Source organism: Staurois parvus, unplaced genomic scaffold (assembly GCF_062004578.1).
Source record: "Staurois parvus isolate SC_StPar_1 unplaced genomic scaffold, SC_StPar_1.0 ptg000147l, whole genome shotgun sequence".
Classification (NCBI taxonomy): Eukaryota; Metazoa; Chordata; class Amphibia; order Anura; family Ranidae; genus Staurois; species Staurois parvus.
Window position 1 is genome coordinate 21,185,004 of NW_028317943.1, and position 20,973 is coordinate 21,205,976.

Sequence of the window (20,973 nt, forward strand, 5' to 3'; positions counted from 1 at the left end):
TGTGTTGGCTAGGCCCTCCACCAACCCCAACAGACATACCAGAATGGACTGAGGGGCTACAAGCGTCGTAGTGTCCATAATAAATTTAGTGGCCTCCGCCCAGTAGTGTTGAATTAATGGACAGTGCCAAAAAATATGTATATAATCAGCTGGGCCTGAAGGTATAATGCCAGCACTCCGCAGATGCGGGCTAATAAATACCTGCCAGTTTAGCAGGCATAAAGTATATGCGGTGGAGGAGCTTATACTGAGCCAACCTATCCTTGAGGGACACCAAATGCTTAAATGGATAGTCCCACATGTCGTCCCAGTCATCCCCCTGCAGATCCAGGACATCCTCAAGCCACTCCATTCTACAACGCTGAACTGAAGGTGGGCTGATTGGGAACAACTTCTTATACATTGTAGATAGGGGTTTACACAAAGAGTCAAAGCATAACAAAGTTTCCAAACAGGAGGACTGAATCACTAACACAAGCGATCTAAACTGTGACAGAAAAGCATGTTGCAATTGGAGGTTCTGAAAGAGGTACCAGTTTGGAAGGGCATATTTTGCTATGAGCTCATTGTAAGTCAGTCATTTGCCTGCCAAGACTATATCATCGATGGTTTTGACCCCTTTAGGAGCCCATGTGGCCAGGTCTGAAAGCTCAAGGACGTGGGGCAGTTGCGGATTCAACCAAAGCGGGGAGCTAGGTGATTTAGAGGTTCTCCCCAGAGAGTATTTTTAGGGCCTGCAGCCACACTCTCATTGTCAATTTCATGTTACACAATGTGGTGTTAGGGGACCTTTGAAAAGCAAATATTTTCAACCCTCATAAGAGCTCATCAAGAGAGCATTCAGCACCATGCCCGCATCCTGATCATCCACCAGTAAAAGTAATACCCCTTTTTTTTTTTTTTATAAAGTAAATTTTTAAATACACAGGCTTTTTGAAACATCCATAGATTCCCTAAGGAAATGCTGAAAGCTTAAAATGTATCTATGTCCAAAACTAATTTTAGTTCTTAGTTTTGGACATAATGGGAAAAGATTCCATTAAAGGAAAACATTTTACCAGACATGAAGTGCATGCAAATCTGCAACAGGAACACATGCAACAATAAAAGGTTGACAAATTCTAGCATTCCCCTACTTAACTTAAAAAAGAACCTTTACTTCTCTCTGTGATACGGTTAGATTTTCCCTTGTTTCCTGCCAAAATTGAAAAAAAAAAAAAAGGTTTTTGGCTATAGATCTATTCAGGGTTGCTGTTAGAAACCAGGGGCCCCATACAGCCAATCTGACAGCCCCCCCCCCCAAAAAAAAAACCCCAGTTTACTATGCTTCAGTTATAAATGAACAAAGTGAGTGAACACTACCAAGCACTGATTGCGTTCATTCAGGAAAGGAAGAGATTGGTAAATGTGACATATTTACCAGACCCATCCCCCCGACTAAGGCAGCTGGCAGCACTGTGGGGGTAGGGGGCACTTAGGGGGGCCTGGACAGCAGGGGGAAATGTACAGTGCACAGGGAGGGTGATTGGTACAGCAAGGGGGGGGGGAATTACTGGAACTTATCCCCTGTATGGCTTTCTCTGTAGCAGCTGAGAGCCAATGGGAGGGAATGGAGAAGAAGCCAGCTTTCAGCTGCTGCAGAGAGAGCCATGCAGGGGATCAGTTCCAGTAATTTCTCCCGCCGAACCAATCACTATCCCTACCCTCATCTGTTTCATCCAGCTGCGGACACTGTAGAAGATTCTACTACATCTTGAAGTAAAGCAAGTTACTTTGCTTACATTTGTGTGTTTAGGAATTTTTGGGTCAACGTGGTGCCCAATTTCCCTTTACACTTGAGCACCTTATTTTCTAATCCATCAACCTGGGCTTGCTTGGTGCAACTGTATATTTCATGTATAGACCAGCCTTTCTCAACCCTTTCAACACAGAAGAACCCTTGAAAAAACATTCAGGGAATCCTTGCTACTATACTATATCTACAACACATGATACATTAGTGTGATGGTCATTCAGAAGAAGTCTCCCCTTACAGAAAGCTAAAAGGATCAATGGTGTCTGAGGGAACATCTCTTAGAGGCAGAAAATCTTCATTGCTCAAGGAACCCCAAGAAATCTCTGGAGGAACCCTAGGGTTCCATGGAACCCTGATTTAGAAACTCTGGTATAGACGGACAGCCCTTTGATATAATTTTATAGTGCTTTTATAAATCATAGTTATTGTAAGACCTTTTCTTAAGCGCCATTTTTCCTCTTCAACCACTTGCCCTCCAGAGGATTTACCCCCCTTCCTGACCAGGCCATTTTTTTGTGATATGGCACTGTGTTCATTTAACTGACAATTGAGTGGTCATGCAACACTGCAACACTGTACGTAAATTAAATTTATGTCCTTTTTTCCCCACAAATAGAGCTTTCTTTCGATGGTATTTGATCACCTGTGCGTTTTTGTATTTTTTTCGCTATAAACAAAATTTTGGAAAAAAACCAATATTTTTGACTTTACTTTATAAACATATCCAGTAAAAAATTAAAAAAATCGAATTTCTTCATAAATTTAGGCCATAATGTATTCTGCTACATGTCTTTGCTAAAACAAAATCCCAAGACATGTACATTAATTGGTTTATGTGAAAGTTATAGCATCTACAAATGGCGGTATATATACTGGAATTTTTTATTTTTTTTTAATATTAGTAATGGTGGGGATCAGCGACTTATAGCGGGACTGCGGCAGGCATTCTGACACTGGGTGGGAACTGACTAACTGCCACTGACATCCCAATGACACTAATACAGTGATCAGTGCTAATGACACTGGGCAGGAAGGGGTTAATATCTGGGGCAATCAAAGGGTTAACTGTGTGCAGTTTTACATCATGTGCTGTGTGTGTTTTACTAGGGAAACATGCTGCTGTGTATTTCTCTGCTGTGCAGAGAAATACAAAGCAGCACGTCCTTGCTGGCAGGAAAGAGACTTGTGTTGTGTACACACAGGTCTCTCCCCTGTCAGTTTTACTTGGTGATCACCGGGTGCTGGTGGGGAATCTGGCCAGGACCCGGTGATTGGTATCTGTAGCCGCCAATGGTGGTATGGGTAGCGTACGCATGCCCCCTACCCGCAAATGCAAAGTATGTATATATACGTGACTTTGCGCAGCCCTGCCGCCCTATAGCAGTAGTTCTACTATAGGATGGCGGGCAACGGTTAATATTACCATCAATAAAGCTGGCATCTCAATAGCCATCTAATCTGATCAATTTTTTATAATTCTACTCTTTGCTTTGTTACCATATTTAGTGTTTTAAGCTTTTTTCCTTTAATTTCAATGACAGTTGCCCCAAAGTAATCCTTAACAACCATTTTTTCCTTATTTCTGCCTAGTTCTTCATTGGTTTGTTTCTGATCCTGGCACTTCAAATAACAGCAGGAGTTTTGGGAGTTGTCTATAAACCAAAGGTATGTTGGATACATTTATCAAACATCTGCTGCCAATTTAAAGTTTAAATCAGTTACATTTCACTTTCATTGGTACTTCTTCGTTCCAGATTGAAGCAGCAGTAAACCAGTCTTTATTTGACCTTTTACCATTAAATAACCAACCTACTGACTTTAAAGAAGCCTTGGAAAGCATCCAGAAAGAGGTGAGATACAGCAATTATATTTGATTACATGCTGAATGTTTTCTAACATTTGATCCAGAAGCACCACAGTCTTGTGAAATAATTAACTCTCAAAAGCGTTGAAGTGATATGCTTTAAAAAATATGCAATCCTATATCAAATGCAAATAAATATATAATATGAAAAACAATGAATGCAAATATTAAACAAATGAAATCAAATATTAAACAAATTAAAAAAAAACTTAGTGTTGCAGTACAACTGTTCCAGTCATTTTACCACTTTGTAAACCAGCTCGATAAATGGCAGTGTAAATAGTTTATTTATTTAAATAGCTTTGCAGCTGAAAAAAAATGTCTCATATTAATATACACTATTGCCAAAAGTATTGGGACGCCTGACTTTACACGCACATGAATTTCAATGGCATCCCAGTCTTTGTCCGTAGGATTCAATACTGATTTGGCCCACCGTTTTCAGCTATAACAGCTTCAATTCTTCTAGGAAGGCTCTCCACAAGGTTTAGGAGTGTGTCTATGGGAATGTTTGACCATTCTTCCACAAGTACATTTGTTAGGTCAGGCACTGATGTCGGACGGGAAGGCCTGGCTCGCAGTCTCCGCTCTAATTCATCCCAAAGGTGTTCCATCGGGTTGAGGTCAGGACTCTGTGCAGGCCAGTCAAGTTCCTCCACCCCAAACTCGCTCATCCATGTCTTTATGGACCTTGCTTTGTGCACTGGTGCGCAGTCATGTTGGAACAAGAAGGGGCCATCTTCAAACTGTTTCCACAAAGTTGGGAGCATGATATTGTTCAAAATGTCTTGGCTTGCTGACGCCTTAAGAGTTCCCTTCACTGAAACTAAGGGACCAAGCCCAACCCCTAAAAAGCAACTCCACACCATAATCCCCCCTGCACCAAACTTTACCACAATGCAGTTTGGCAAGTACCATTCTCCTGGCAAGCACCAAACCAAGACATGGCCATCGGATTGCCAGACAAAGAAGCGTGATTCCTCACTCGAATCACTTGTCAGTCGACACTTTGCATTGCACTTGGTGATGTAAAGCTTCGATGCAGCTGCTTGGCCATGGAAACCCATTCCATGAAGCTCTCTATCCAATGTTGTTATGCTAATATGAAAGGCCACACAAAGTTTGGAGGTCTTTAGCTATTGACTCTGCAGACAGTTGGTGACTTCTGCGCACTGTGCACTTCAGCATGTGCTGACCTCGTTCTGTTATTTTATGTGGCCTACCACTTCGTGGCTGAGTTGCTGTTGTTCCCAGTTACTTCCACTTTGTTATAATACCACTAACAGTTGACCGTGGAATATTTAGTAGCAAGAAAATTTCACAGATGGACTTATTGCACAGGTGTCAACCTATCACAGTACCACGCTTGAATTCACTGAGCTCCTGAGAGCGACCCATTCTTTCACAAATGTTTGTAGAAGCAGTCTGCATGGCTTAGGTGCTTGATTGTATACACCTGTGGCCATGAAGGTGATTGAAACACCTGAATCCAATGATTTGGAGGGGTGTCCCAAACCTTTTGGCAATATAGTGTATGTAGAAGTGAGATTATGCACGTAGCAAAATTAAATGCACATAATTACCTACAGCTCTTCAACATTTCTAAAATCCAAAATGTAGTATGTTTATTAACATGTTTTATCAGTGCCCACCTTTTAATATGAAATGATGGCTGTGCAATGTCTTTCTTTCCTTGATGATGTTAGCACACAGAACATAAATGTCCTACGTACATATTTGTAGAACATAAATAATGATAATCTTAGTCTTTTACAGGTTTCCAATGTAACTGTTTTTTTTTGTTCATTCCATATTTAATATACCCTGAATAGCCTTTTATTATATTTTAGTATATTATCATATTTCTATTCAGCAAGATCAAATAATACATTTCAGGAAAAAGTAATGTTTTATGTTGTAACACAAATCATAGGGAGAACACATTTTTTTGTGACTTACTATTTGTTTATCTACTTACAGAGTAAATGCTGTGGTATTGTTAATGGAATTCAGGATTGGGGGGGTACTTCCCCTACATGTATTTGCAATGCAAAAGAAGACAAAGAAGAATGTGGGAACAATGGATTCTATAAAAAGGTAAATAAATTGCCAGTATTGATATGTAAAGTGTGCTTGCACTGATGTGAAATTTAGACAACTGACACCAGACACCAAGCAATTACAGGTACTTGTAGAGGTGCTAACACATGCTTTGAGTTTTTTATTTTTCAGATTCCCCTATGAGGCAAAAAAAAAGAAAACAAAATGAGCTGTAATCACATCTGTTTGAGTAGACACATTTACATATATGCAACACAAGGTGTTACTTTTCTTCCACTTTAACACAATTGTAGTTATGTGAATTCACAGGTACCCTTAGGCAGGCCATAGAAGGGCTGTTTATCGGCCGAATTTTCGGCCGATAAACGAAAAATCGGTCAGCCCCGTTGCCGATGCTGGCACCCATGTCTACAAAAAACGGCTGTTTTTTTGCGTATTTTCCAGCATGACCAATAAAAATAAATGAGGAGATCCGCAAAAAAAGACCAACGGGCTGGCCCCACTAACGGCGTGAATATCGGCTGATTTTTCGTGCGGACGAAAATTCGGCTGATAAACGACCCGTCTATGGCCTTCATTAATATTTATTAAGCTATTTAGTAAGCCCCCCTCATGACATCAATTAATTACAAGGTCCATCTTTTTACTTGTTTTTAAGTCACTGTCTGAACAGATGGCTTTTCCTGATCATCATAGAACATAAGACTTTTAGGGGTCCATTTATAAATGTTTTTCACACAACTTTCATATAACATTCACTCAAGATTTACACATTTTTTCAAACTGGATTACATAAGAAAAATAAGGACATTCTTAACAAATGTGAATGTTGTGTGAAATCATTATAAATAGACCTTTCAATGTTATGTATATCAGATCAGCATTATGAACTGTAAATACATTGATAAATGTATGTGTTATTGTATTGGAAACCTTGCTTTATTGTACACTTGGTAAATGTATACAAATGAGCAGGTAGTCATATTTGTTATGCTTCCTGCTTAAATATTGTAGCTCAGAGTTGTGCCATGTGGATCATCTAATCGTATTACTAATTTACCAAAACTGTATCTACGTGTTTAAAAACAAGTTCTCCATAGCCAGACACCATGTGATATTTTGCCTAGGTTTTAAGTCATATGACAGAGCATTGGAAGCAGAAGTTTTTTTTAGGCATGGCAAGCATGTTGTACTTGTGTTCTCAAAATAACATAATTTGGCAATTGTGATATGATATGCCATAGTGTATTCCCTGCCAGTCTTATACTCATCTGCAGGAGCGGACTGACAGCTCATGGGGCCCCCTTGCAATAGGGGATCATGGGGCCCCTGTGTCCTTGCCCAAACTAAAAAAAGCCTATGAAAAAGGTACCAGGGGCATCTCATGGGTCCCCCTACTGACCCCGGACCCTCGGGCGGTGCCCCAGTTTCCAAATGGTCAGTCCTCCCCTGCTCATCTGTCCACTGATCAAGTGACTTATTGGATGTTCAGCTCGTCTGCACCACCAATTGCTTATCTAAATCTTCCCATCTGGGCCATACATTTGGTCTGAATTCTCTATTCAAATTTTCAACTAACCTAAGGCAAAACATTTTCTTTCAGTTTTGGATAGAGTGGAGAAGGATTAGAACACCTGTCTATTTTTATAGCTGCCATTGCCCCCTGTTAGGAAGAGTCACCCTCTCTATTTGTCCTGTTTACCATAATAATCGAACTTGAATGTAAAAGAAAATTCCAAAGTTTGGGCTGACTCAAGACAAGTAAAAAAGGAGTAGTCTTCCAATCATCGGATGAGTTAGTGTGGCCAAGACCTGTTGGTAGCCATGGTGCCTTGCCAGTCTTCCAACAAGCAAACAATGCTGACTCTTGCCTTGTTAGAAGTGGGTTAGGTCCTAGACTTGTGTCCATGAATGGTGTCATTGGATCACTGACGTGATTTTAGATTATTTACACCCAATTTGTGAGTACATTACTTTTATCCTTATTCACACTTGGTATGTCAGATCCATCAGAACCATGTACAAATAGAAACAAAAGTGTGAAGGACTTTAAAGGTGCTTATATACCCTCAGGAAGAAAACAACTTTGACACACTATATATATATATAAAAATATAAGTTTTTATTACACATAATAAAATGGAACATACACACCCTCCCATAAAATCAGGTAAGAGAATGAACCCTTCAGTACAGTGAATCCCATATCACACTGCCTCTATGTTAACAGTACCAGACTATGACCTAAAGGTCAGCAGTACATCAAGCATAAATTAGGGATAGTGATGTGATGGTGATACCCAATGCGTTTCACTGAATTGGCTTCTTCAAGGGTTCAAAGGAAGGGAATACTGTGGAAGGGATCTCAATACAGTATATTCCAACACTGATTCATTTATTTAACATCAAAAACAGATAACAATATACATTTTTATATTAATAACCCTATTATGACTGACATAAATCTATATAATTATAATATTGTGAATTATTATACCAATACCGATGGTTGATCAGATCAACCAGAACTTGACTCCTGCAAAGAGAGGCGGGTACAATGGGACAGGATATAGCTGGGACCTCCCAAGACATGCACAGGGACACGCACACCACACTGCCCAAGGAAATGGAGATTCCTATTTCATAGCTATCATCCTAAGTATTAAACACAAAAAAGTATTTCTGTCTCCAATATATTCTAGTAAGTATGGCCACTATCTGGCCTTCTTAAATCACTTAGGCAAAACGTTCATAACAAAATTGTTGTATACCTCCAAGTCACAGAGACAATTGACCTAAAAAGAATTGGCGGAGTAGTATATAACTAGAGATGAGCGAAGAAATGAAAAATTCGATTCGACTGATTCGGCGAATTCGTGGACAATATTCGATTCGAGTCGAATAAATTCGCTGTGAATTTAACTTAAAAAAGGGTGTTTCTAGGCTTCAGAGAGACTTAATATTAGTGCAGAACACTGTACCTTTAATTTAAATGCCCTTGGAGTCTGCTGGGGAAGAGAAATAATACTGTCTGTCAGTATGACATGCAGATGAGTGCCGTCGATCTTAGAATCACTGCACACTTCACTCCTTTGGCCAGTCACGGGGCCAAAACCAGTGTTTGGAGCCACAGTGTGGCGGTGGAGGCAGCAGCAATGGGAGGCCATACAGCAACCTATGACAAAATGGAAACCAGCAGGAGCGTGAGGAGACCTGAAAGTGGCACATGGCAGAGTGGGAGCAATGGGAGGCGGTACAGGGACCCAGGTCACACTGTGGGCCCAGCAGCAGCGTGACCAGGCGGTACGGGGGCCCATGGCCGATATGGGGCTTGGTGGCACCTATGGAAGGCCTGTAATCTGCCAGCAACCTATGACAAAATGGACAACCGCAGGAGTGTGAGGAGATTTCAAAGTGGCACATGGCAGAGTGGAAGCAATGGGAGGCCGTACAGGGACCCAGGTCACACTGTGGGCTCAGCAGCAGCGTGACCAGGAGGTACGGGGGCCCATGGTCGATATGGGGCCTGGCGGCACCTATGGAAGGCCGCTAATCTGCCAGCAACCTATGACAAAATGGAAAACCGCAGGAGTGTAAGGAGACCTCAAAGTGGCACATGGCAGAGTGGAAGCAATGGGAGGCCGTACAGGGACCCAGGTCACACTGTGGGACCAGCAGCAGCGTGACCAGGAGGTACGGGGGCCCATGGCCGATATGGGGCCTGGCGGCACCTATGGAAGGCCGCTAATCTGCCAGCAACCTATGACAAAATGGAAAACCGCAGGAGTGTAAGGAGACCTCAAAGTGGCACATGGCAGAGTGGAAGCAATGGGAGGCCGTACAGGGACCCAGGTCACACTGTGGGACCAGCAGCAGCGTGACCAGGAGGTACGGGGGCCCATGGCCGATATGGGGCCTGGCGTAACCTATGGAAGGCCGCTAATCTGCCAGCACCCTATGACAAAATGGAACCCTGGGCTGGGGCAGGCAGAACCGCCGTATCTTTATCACGTTTTTCACAGGCCACCGAATGGCGACGCTGCATATGCTGACGCAACGCTGTAGTCCCAACATGGGCCCCCTGGCCACGCTTGACTTTCTGGCCACATAGTCGACATACGGCTACGTTTACTTCCTCGGGCGGCTTGACGAAAACTTGCCACACCGCCGAGTAGGAAACTTTGCACCCGCTACTCCTCACTGGCTGACTGCTACTTCCTCCGTGCACACCGGCACCACTACTGGCTGTGGTGGTAGGCTGCAGTGGAGCTGCTGCTCTACTCCGTGGCCGTTTGCCTCCACTGACACAGCTGCGACCCTGCTGCCTCCTGGCAGCAGCAATGGGAGGCCGTACAGGGACCCAGGTCACACTGTGGGCCCAGCAGCAGCGTGACCAGGCGGTACGGGGGCCCATGGCCGATATGGGGCCTGGCGGCACCTATGGGAGGCCGCTAATCTGCCAGCAACCTATGACAAAATGGACAACCGCAGGAGTGTGAGGAGATTTCAAAGAGGTACATGGCAGAGTGGAAGCAATGGGAGGCCGTACAGGGACCCAGGTCACACTGTGGGACCAGCATCAGCGTGAACAGGCGGTACGGGGGCCCATGGCCGATTTGACCTCATTCATCCCATAGTCCTGCCGACTCACGAATAGCGTGGCCTCCTCAAAGGGCCTGAGCAAGCGCAGGTGTCACACATGAGCTGACAATGGCTGACATCTAAGTTACACAGGGAGTACCTTTATCCGCTTTTAACATCAGGAAATCTGTGATGGCCTTTAGCTGTTCGTAAAGGCGGTCTAACATATGTAGGGTTGAATTACACCTTGTTGCAACGTCACAGCATGAGGAGTCGGTACGGGGGCCCATGGCAGATTACATGTCTGGCAGCAGCAATGGGAGGCCCGTAATCTGCCAGCACCCTATGTCAAAAAATTCAACACACCAGCAGTGTGAGGAGACCTGAAAGTGGCACATGGCAGAGTGTGGCGATGGAGACAGCAGCAATGGGAGGCCGTACAGGGACCCATGAGAGACTCTGGACCTAGCAGCAGCATGAGGAGGCGGTATATAGGGGCCTATGGCAGATTAGGGGCCTGGCAGCAGCTATGGGAGGCCCGTAATCTGCCAGCACCCTATGTCAAAAAATTAAACACACCAGCAGTGTGAGGAGACCTGAAAGTGGCACATGGCAGAGTGTGGCGATGGAGACAGCAGCAATGGGAGGCCGTACAGGGACCCATGAGAGACTCTGGACCTAGCAGCAGCATGAGGAGGCGGTATATAGGGGCCTATGGCAGATTAGGGGCCTGGCAGCAGCTATGGGAGGCCCGTAATCTGCCTGCACCCTATGTCAAAAAATTTAACACACCAGCAGTGTGAAGAGACCTGAAAGTGGCACATGGCAGCAGAGTGTGGCGATGGAGACAGCAGCAATGGGAGGCCGTACAGGGACCCATGAGAGACTCTGGACTTGGCAGCAGCATGAGGAGGCGGGATATAGGGGCCTATGGCAGATTAGGGGCCTGGCAGCAGCTATGGGAGGCCCGTAATCTGCCTGCACCCTATGTCAAAAAATTTAACACACCAGCAGTGTGAAGAGACCTGAAAGTGGCACATGGCAGCAGAGTGTGGCGATGGAGACAGCAGCAATGGGAGGCCGTACAGGGACCCATGAGAGACTCTGGACTTGGCAGCAGCATGAGGAGGCGGTATATAGGGGCCCATGGCAGATTAGGGGCCTGGCAGCAGCTATGTGAGGCCCGTTATCTTGCAGCACCCTATGTCAAAAAATTAAACACACCAGCAGTGTGAAGAGACCTGAAAGTGGCACATGGCAGCAGAGTGTGGCGATGGAGACAGCAGCAATGGGAGGCCGTACAGGGACCCATGAGAGACTCTAGACTTGGCAGCAGCATGAGGAGGTGGTATATAGGGGCCCATGGCAGATTAGGGGCCTGGCAGCAGCTATGTGAGGCCCGTAATCTGCCTGCACCCTATGTCAAAAAATTTAACACACCAGCAGTGTGAAGAGACCTGAAAGTGGCACATGGCAGCAGAGTGTGGCGATGGAGACAGCAGCAATGGGAGGCCGTACAGGGACCCATGAGAGACTCTAGACTTGGCAGCAGCATGAGGAGGCGGTATATAGGGGCCCATGGCAGATTAGGGGCCTGGCAGCAGCTATGTGAGGCCCGTAATCTGCCTGCACCCTATGTCAAAAAATTAAACACACCAGCAGTGTGAAGAGACCTGAAAGTGGCACATGGCAGCAGAGTGTGGCGATGGAGACAGCAGCAATGGGAGGCCGTACAGGGACCCATGAGAGACTCTGGACTTGGCAGCAGCATGAGGAGGCGGTATATAGGGGCCCATGGCAGATTAGGGGCCTGGCAGCAGCTATGTGAGGCCCGTTATCTTGCAGCACCCTATGTCAAAAAATTAAACACACCAGCAGTGTGAAGAGACCTGAAAGTGGCACATGGCAGCAGAGTGTGGCGATGGAGACAGCAGCAATGGGAGGCCGTACAGGGACCCATGAGAGACTCTAGACTTGGCAGCAGCATGAGGAGGCGGTATATAGGGGCCCATGGCAGATTAGGGGCCTGGCAGCAGCTATGTGAGGCCCGTAATCTGCCTGCACCCTATGTCAAAAAATTTAACACACCAGCAGTGTGAAGAGACCTGAAAGTGGCACATGGCAGCAGAGTGTGGCGATGGAGACAGCAGCAATGGGAGGCCGTACAGGGACCCATGAGAGACTCTAGACTTGGCAGCAGCATGAGGAGGCGGTATATAGGGGCCCATGGCAGATTAGGGGCCTGGCAGCAGCTATGTGAGGCCCGTAATCTGCCTGCACCCTATGTCAAAAAATTAAACACACCAGCAGTGTGAAGAGACCTGAAAGTGGCACATGGCAGCAGAGTGTGGCGATGGAGACAGCAGCAATGGGAGGACGTACAGGGACCCATGAGAGACTCTGGACTTGGCAGCAGCATGAGGAGGCGGTATATAGGGGCCCATGGCAGATTAGGGGCCTGGCAGCAGCTATGTGAGGCCCGTTATCTTGCAGCACCCTATGTCAAAAAATTAAACACACCAGCAGTGTGAAGAGACCTGAAAGTGGCACATGGCAGCAGAGTGTGGCGATGGAGACAGCAGCAATGGGAGGCCGTACAGGGACCCATGAGAGACTCTAGACTTGGCAGCAGCATGAGGAGGCGGTATATAGGGGCCCATGGCAGATTAGGGGCCTGGCAGCAGCTATGTGAGGCCCGTAATCTGCCTGCACCCTATGTCAAAAAATTTAACACACCAGCAGTGTGAAGAGACCTGAAAGTGGCACATGGCAGCAGAGTGTGGCGATGGAGACAGCAGCAATGGGAGGCCGTACAGGGACCCATGAGAGACTCTGGACTTGGCAGCAGCATGAGGAGGCGGTATATAGGGGCCCATGGCAGATTAGGGGCCTGGCAGCAGCTATGTGAGGCCCGTAATCTGCCTGCACCCTATGTCAAAAAATTTAACACACCAGCAGTGTGAAGAGACCTGAAAGTGGCACATGGCAGCAGAGTGTGGCGATGGAGACAGCAGCAATGGGAGGCCGTACAGGGACCCATGAGAGACTCTAGACTTGGCAGCAGCATGAGGAGGCGGTATATAGGGGCCCATGGCAGATTAGGGGCCTGGCAGCAGCTATGTGAGGCCCGTAATCTGCCTGCACCCTATGTCAAAAAATTTAACACACCAGCATTGTGAAGAGACCTGAAAGTGGCACATGGCAGCAGAGTGTGGCGATGGAGACAGCAGCAATGGGAGGCCGTACAGGGACCCATGAGAGACTCTGGACTTGGCAGCAGCATGAGGAGGCGGTATATAGGGGCCCATGGCAGATTAGGGGCCTGGCAGCAGCTATGTGAGGCCCGTAATCTGCCTGCACCCTATGTCAAAAAATTAAACACACCAGCAGTGTGAAGAGACCTGAAAGTGGCACATGGCAGCAGAGTGTGGCGATGGAGACAGCAGCAATGGGAGGCCGTACAGGGACCCATGAGAGACTCTGGACTTGGCAGCAGCATGAGGAGGCGGTATATAGGGGCCCATGGCAGATTAGGGGCCTGGCAGCAGCTATGTGAGGCCCGTAATCTGCCTGCACCCTATGTCAAAAAATTTAACACACCAGCAGTGTGAAGAGACCTGAAAATGGCACATGGCAGCAGAGTGTGGCGATGGAGACAGCAGCAATGGGAGGCCGTACAGGGACCCATGAGAGACTCTAGACTTGGCAGCAGCATGAGGAGGCGGTATATAGGGGCCCATGGCAGATTAGGGGCCTGGCAGCAGCTATGTGAGGCCCGTAATCTGCCTGCACCCTATGTCAAAAAATTAAACACACCAGCAGTGTGAAGAGACCTGAAAGTGGCACATGGCAGCAGAGTGTGGCGATGGAGACAGCAGCAATGGGAGGCCGTACAGGGACCCATGACAGACTCTGGACCTGGCAGCAGCATGAGGAGGCGGTATATAGGGGCCTATGGCAGATTAGGGGCCTGGCAGCAGCTATGGGAGGCCCGTAATCTGCCAGCACCCTATGTCAAAAAATTCTACACACCAGCAGTGTGAGGAGACCTGAAAGTGGCACATGGCAGCAGAGTGTGGCGATGGAGACAGCAGCAATGGGAGGCCGTACAGGGACCCATGAGAGACTCTGGACTTGGCAGCAGCATGAGGAGGCGGTATATAGGGGCCCATGGCAGATTAGGGGCCTGGCAGCAGCTATGTGAGGCCCGTAATCTGCCTGCACCCTATGTCAAAAAATTAAACACACCAGCAGTGTGAAGAGACCTGAAAGTGGCACATGGCAGCAGAGTGTGGCGATGGAGACAGCAGCAATGGGAGGCCGTACAGGGACCCATGAGAGACTCTAGACTTGGCAGCAGCATGAGGAGGCGGTATATAGGGGCCCATGGCAGATTAGGGGCCTGGCAGCAGCTATGTGAGGCCCGTAATCTGCCTGCACCCTATGTCAAAAAATTTAACACACCAGCAGTGTGAAGAGACCTGAAAGTGGCACATGGCAGCAGAGTGTGGCGATGGAGACAGCAGCAATGGGAGGCCGTACAGGGACCCATGAGAGACTCTGGACCTAGCAGCAGCATGAGGAGGCGGTATATAGGGGCCTATGGCAGATTAGGGGCCTGGCAGCAGCTATAGGAGGCCCGTAATCTGCCTGCACCCTATGTCAAAAAATTAAACACACCAGCAGTGTGAGGAGACCTGAAAGTGGCACATGTTTGAGGCATGATTCATGGCGGATTTAGTCAGTTGTGTCAGGAACTGGTGGTTTGAAATCCAGACTAATCCACGCCTGATTCATTTTCACAAACGTGAGTCTCTCCACACTTTGGGTGGACAGTCGTGTCCTCCGCGGAGTTACAATACCTCCTGCCGCACTAAACACGCGCTCCGATGCCACGCTACTGGCCGGGCATGACAGCCTTTCAAGGGCAAATTCAGCTAGTTGGGGCCAAAGGTCAAGTTTCGTTGCCCAGTAGTCAAGGGGATTGTCTACCTCGGTTGGCAGGGTGCTGTCCAAGTAGGCCCAAGCCTGTTGTTTGAGCTCCTGCTCCAGGTCCACCTGATGCTGCTGCTGCTGCTGCGGCTGGTTAGTAGTTTCCTCACTGCGCTGGTGAAGAAAGCTACTCATCATCGACTGCAGACTGAGGCAGCCGCTGCTGGTGGAGCTGCCACTGCTCCTACCACCCCACCCCTCCCCTGCTGCCATGCCAGCGGAACGCGAGCGCACAGGGCCCACAGTGTCTGAGGATGGACGTTGGCGCACAAAGGCAGAGACCAACTGACTACATAGGTGGTTTTTATAGTACGTTATTTTGGCCTCCCTCTCAGCAGGTGTGAAAAAGGCCACCATTTTGGAACGGTAGCGAGGGTCCAACAAGGTGGACAGCCAAAAGTCATCCCTCTGTCTGATGGTTATTATTCGGCTGTCGCTACGCAAGCAACCGAGCATGCTATGGGCCATTTGTGCCAAGGAATGCGAGGGACTCCCTGCCTCCATCTCCACAGCATACTGCCACGGTGCGTCTGGGTCCTCTGTCTCCTCCTCCTCCTCCTCTACCAGATGCTCCTGCTCCTCCACTGTCCGCTGAGTGGAAAAACCACCCATTTCACTCAATAATTCCTGAGCACAAATGTCCTCCTCTACCTCCTCCTCTTCTTCCTGTCCTGCCCCCACAGGGGTCATGTGGCGTTGAGATCTGTGCGCCACGTCTACCGCACCCTGACCAGCCATTGTTAACAGCATTTGTTCCAGGACGTGCAACAGAGGAATGACGTCGTTCATCCCATAGTCCTGCCGACTCACGAATAGCGTGGCCTCCTCAAAGGGCCTGAGCAAGCGGCAGGTGTCACGCATGAGCTGCCAATGGCTGACATCTAAGTTACACAGGGGAGTACCTTTATCCGCTTGTAACATCAGGAAATCGGTGATGGCCTTTCGCTGCTCGTAAAGGCGGTCTAACATGTGTAGGGTTGAATTCCACCTTGTTGCAACGTCGCAGATCAGGCGATGCTGTGGAATTCCGTTCTGCCGCTGCAGCTCAATGAGGGTGTTCTTTGCGGTGTAGGAATGGCTGAAATGCATGCACAGTTTACGTGACATTTTAAGGATGTCTTGCAGTGGGATGGTGGATTTTAGGAACCGCTTGACAACCAGATTGAACACGTGAGCCATGCATGGCGCATGGCACAACCTTCCTTGACGCAGAGCAGACACCATGTTCTTTCCGTTGTCAGTCAACATGGTTCCGATTTTTAGTTTGCGCGGAGACAGCCATCTGTCGATTTCTCTGTTCATTACACTCAGCAGTTCCTCCCCTGTGTGACTACGTTCGCCAAGGCATACCAGGTGCAGCACAGCGTGACACCGTTGCGCCCTGCACATGTGATATGCCGGTCGGGTAATGGGACTTGGCACGGGGGTGGCGGCTGAGGACACGGCGGAAAAAGAGGTGGTAGAGGCGGACATGCTTGCTGGACCAAGGACGTGCAAACGTGGAGGCAAAAGCGTCATGACCTGTCCAAGTTGCTGGTGCGGCTGTGCCGGCACCACGTTCACCCAGTGGGCCGTAAATGACATGTACTGTCCCTGACCGTAGTTACAGCTCCACACGTCGGCGCTGCCGTGCACTTTGGCAGAGACCGACATGCTCAAAGACTGGCCCACCATCTCTTCTACATGTGAATGCAGGGCTGGCACTGCCTTTTGGGCAAAGAAATGACAGCTTGGCACTCTCCACCGCGGCGCGGCACAAGCCATCATTTCTCGGAAAGGTGCTGAGTCCACCAGTTGGAAAGGGAGGGACTGCAGCACCAGCAACTTGGACAGGAGGACGTTCAGCTTTTGCACCGTCGGGTGTGTGCTCGCAAACTGTTGTCTCTTGGATACGGATTCCAAGAAAGACTGTTGACGGAATCCGAGAAGAGGAGTAGCAGGAGAAGGAGCATCTGAACGAGCGGAAGATGCCAACGAGCGACAACTCCCCTCAGCAGAGGTGTTGGAGCCTTGACTGGCTGATAGAGGGCGATTGACGACGTCGGGTGACGGAGCAAGTAACGGAGCGGGTGATGGAGCGGGGGCTGGGGCAGGCAGAACCGCCGTATGTTTATCACGGTTTTCCCAGGCCACCGAATGGTGACGCTGCATATGCTGACGCAACGCTGTAGTCCCAACATGGGCCCCCTGGCCACGCTTGCATTTCTGGCCACATAGTCGACATACGGCTACGTTTACTTCCTCGGGCGGCTTGAGGAAAAATTGCCACACCACCGAGTAGGAAACTTTGCCCCCGCTACTCTTCACTGGCTGACTGCTACTTCCTCCGTGCGCACCGGCACCACTACTGGCCGTGGTGGTAGGCTGCAGTGGAGCTGGTGCTCTACTCCGTGGACGTTTGGCTCCACTGACACTGATGCGACCCTGCTGCTGTCTCCTGGGCAACCCACCGACTGTTTTGCTCGCTGCCAAGCTGCCACCCTCTTCTCCTGATGATGCGGAAGAAATTGCCTGATGACGACGAGGCTGCCAAGTGCGATCAACCTCCTCATCATCAAGTAGGGTCTCCGCCTCACTACTAGCCCCCTCGGCTGCGTCTGGGTCAGGAGACAGACCTGTCTCTAGACCGGCTACCGAGCCACTCTCCTCGCCAGTACTTGTTCGCTTGGCTGCTGAAAAGGCCGATGTCTCCCCCCGTTCCTGACCGCCCTCTGTTAGCTCTTCCTCACTGTACAGTGGGGCTGAGCCCACAGCATGCGATACTTCGCTTGGTGAGGGAACAGCAAAGGACAGGGGCAGGTAGAGGACACGTGATTTCAGTGGGCTTGCTCCCGGGCCATGCCAACTAACGGTTGTGTCTGACGTACCCACCGACCGTTGGCTGTAGGTGTCAGAGGTGACCTGGGAAGAGGAAGACGACCGAGCCAACCAATCAATGACGGCAGGGTTGTCGGTGGAGACACGACCGCTGGATGACACCGGGAGCACTGGCCTCTGGCTGCGAATACTGCTGCCTCGACCCCTTCCTCTGCTGCCACGTCTGCTCGCTCCTAAAACATTGCCTCCTCTGCCACTCCTCTGCATGTTGTCTGACATACTATTTAATTCAACGATTAGGTGTCCCTGAGTAACAATTCTCTGGCACTCAGTAACAATTCTGTCTGTCCCTGAGTATGAATTCTGTGGCCCTGAGTAACAATTCTGTGTCTGTGCGAGTAACAATTCTGTGTCTGTGCGAGTAACAATTCTGTGTCTGTGCAAGTAACAATTTTGTGTCTGTTCGAGTAACAATTCTCTGGCACTCAGTAACAATTCTGTCTGTCCCTGAGTAACAATTCTCTGGCACTCAGTAACAATTCTGTCTGTCCCTGAGTAACAATTCTCTGGCACTCAGTAACAATTCTGTCTGTCCCTGAGTATGAATTCTGTGGCCCTGAGTAACAATTCTGTGTCTGTGCGAGTAACAATTCTGTGTCTGTGCAAGTAACAATTTTGTGTCTGTGCGAGTAACAATTCTCTGGCACTCCGTAACAATTCTGTCTGTCCCTGAGTAACAATTCTCTGGCACTCAGTAACAATTCTGTCTGTCCCTGAGTATGAATTCTGTGGCCCTGAGTAACAATTCTGTGTCTGTGCGAGTAACAATTCTGTGTCTGTGCAAGTAACAATTTTGTGTCTGTGCGAGTAACAATTCTCTGGCACTCAGTAACAATTCTGTCTGTCCCTGAGTAACAATTCTCTGGCACTCAGTAACAATTCTGTCTGTCCCTGAGTAACAATTCTCTGGCACTCAGTAACAATTCTGTCTGTCCCTGAGTAACAATTCTCTGGCACTCAGTAACAATTCTGTGTCTGTGCGAGTAACAATTCTGTGTCTGTGCAAGTAACAATTTTGTGTCTGTGCGAGTAACAATTCTCTGGCACTCAGTAACAATTCTGTCTGTCCCTGAGTAACAATTCTCTGGCACTCAGTAACAATTCTGTCTGTCCCTGAGTAACAATTCTCTGGCACTCAGTAACAATTCTGTCTGTCCCTGAGTATGAATTCTGTGGCCCTGAGTAACAATTCTGTGTCTGTGCGAGTAACAATTCTGTGTCTGTGCAAGTAACAATTTTGTGTCTGTGCGAGTAACAATTCTCTGGCACTCCGTAACAATTCTGTCTGTCCCTGAGTAACAATTCTCTGGCACTCAGTAACAATTCTGTCTGTCCCTGAGTATGAATTCTGTGGCCCTGAGTAACAATTCTGTGTCTGTGCGAGTAACAATTCTGTGTCTGTGCAAGTAACAATTTTGTGTCTGTGCGAGTAACAATTCTCTGGCACTCAGTAACAATTCTGTCTGTCCCTGAGTAACAATTCTCTGGCACTCAGTAACAATTCTGTCTGTCCCTGAGTAACAATTCTCTGGCACTCAGTAACAATTCTGTCTGTCCCTGAGTAACAATTCTCTGGCACTCAGTAACAATTCTGTGTCTGTGCGAGTAACAATTCTGTGTCTGTGCAAGTAACAATTTTGTGTCTGTGCGAGTAACAATTCTCTGGCACTCAGTAACAATTCTGTCTGTCCCTGAGTAACAATTCTCTGGCACTCAGTAACAATTCTGTCTGTCCCTGAGTAACAATTCTCTGGCACTCAGTAACAATTCTGTCTGTCCCTGAGTATGAATTCTGTGGCCCTGAGTAACAATTCTGTGTCTGTGCGAGTAACAATTCTGTGTCTGTGCAAGTAACAATTTTGTGTCTGTGCGAGTAACAATTCTCTGGCACTCAGTAACAATTCTGTCTGTCCCTGAGTAACAATTCTCTGGCACTCAGTAACAATTCTGTCTGTCCCTGAGTAACAATTCTCTGGCACTCAGTAACAATTCTGTCTGTCCCTGAGTAACAATTCTCTGGCACTCAGTAACAATTCTGTCTGTCCCTGAGTAACAATTCTCTGGCACTCAGTAACAATTCTGTCTGTCCCTGAGTATGAATTCTGTGGCCCTGAGTAACAATTCTGTGTCTGTGCGAGTAACAATTCTGTGTCTGTGCAAGTAACAATTTTGTGTCTGTGCGAGTAACAATTCTCTGGCACTCAGTAACAATTCTGTCTGTCCCTGAGTAACAATTCTCTGGCACTCAGTAACAATTCTGTCTGTCCCTGAGTAACAATTCTCTGGCACTCAGTAACAATTCTGTCTGTCCCTGAGTATGAATTCTGTGGCCCTGAGTAACAATTCTGTGTCTGTGCGAGTAACAATTCTGTGTCTGTGCAAGTAACAATTTTGTGTCTGTGCGAGTAACAATTCTCTGGCACTCAGTAACAATTCTGTCTGTCCCTGAGTAACAATTCTCTGGCACTCAGTAACAATTCTGTCTGTCCCTGAGTAACAATTCTCTGGCACTCAGTAACAATTCTGTCTGTCCCTGAGTATGAATTCTGTGGCCCTGAGTAACAATTCTGTGTCTGTGCGAGTAACAATTCTGTGTCTGTGCAAGTAACAATTTTGTGTCTGTGCGAGTAACAATTCTCTGGCACTCAGTAACAATTCTGTCTGTCCCTGAGTAACAATTCTCTGGCACTCAGTAACAATTCTGTCTGTCCCTGAGTAACAATTCTCTGGCACTCAGTAACAATTCTGTCTGTCCCTGAGTAACAATTCTCTGGCACTCAGTAACAATTCTGTCTGTCCCTGA

The 20,973-nt window shown here is 47.6% G+C and overlaps 1 protein-coding gene across 1 annotated transcript in view; it reads left to right on the top strand.

Moving 5' to 3' along the window:
- The window catches only part of TSPAN8 (tetraspanin 8), a 56,740-nt gene that overhangs the window by 15,956 nt on the left and 19,811 nt on the right, over positions 1-20,973 (top strand). The window contains exons 4-6 of the mRNA XM_089674105.1: positions 3,386-3,460; positions 3,550-3,645; positions 5,640-5,756. Of these exons, the coding sequence (XP_089530231.1) occupies positions 3,386-3,460; positions 3,550-3,645; positions 5,640-5,756 (288 nt within the window). The remainder of the gene's footprint in view (positions 1-3,385; positions 3,461-3,549; positions 3,646-5,639; positions 5,757-20,973) is intronic.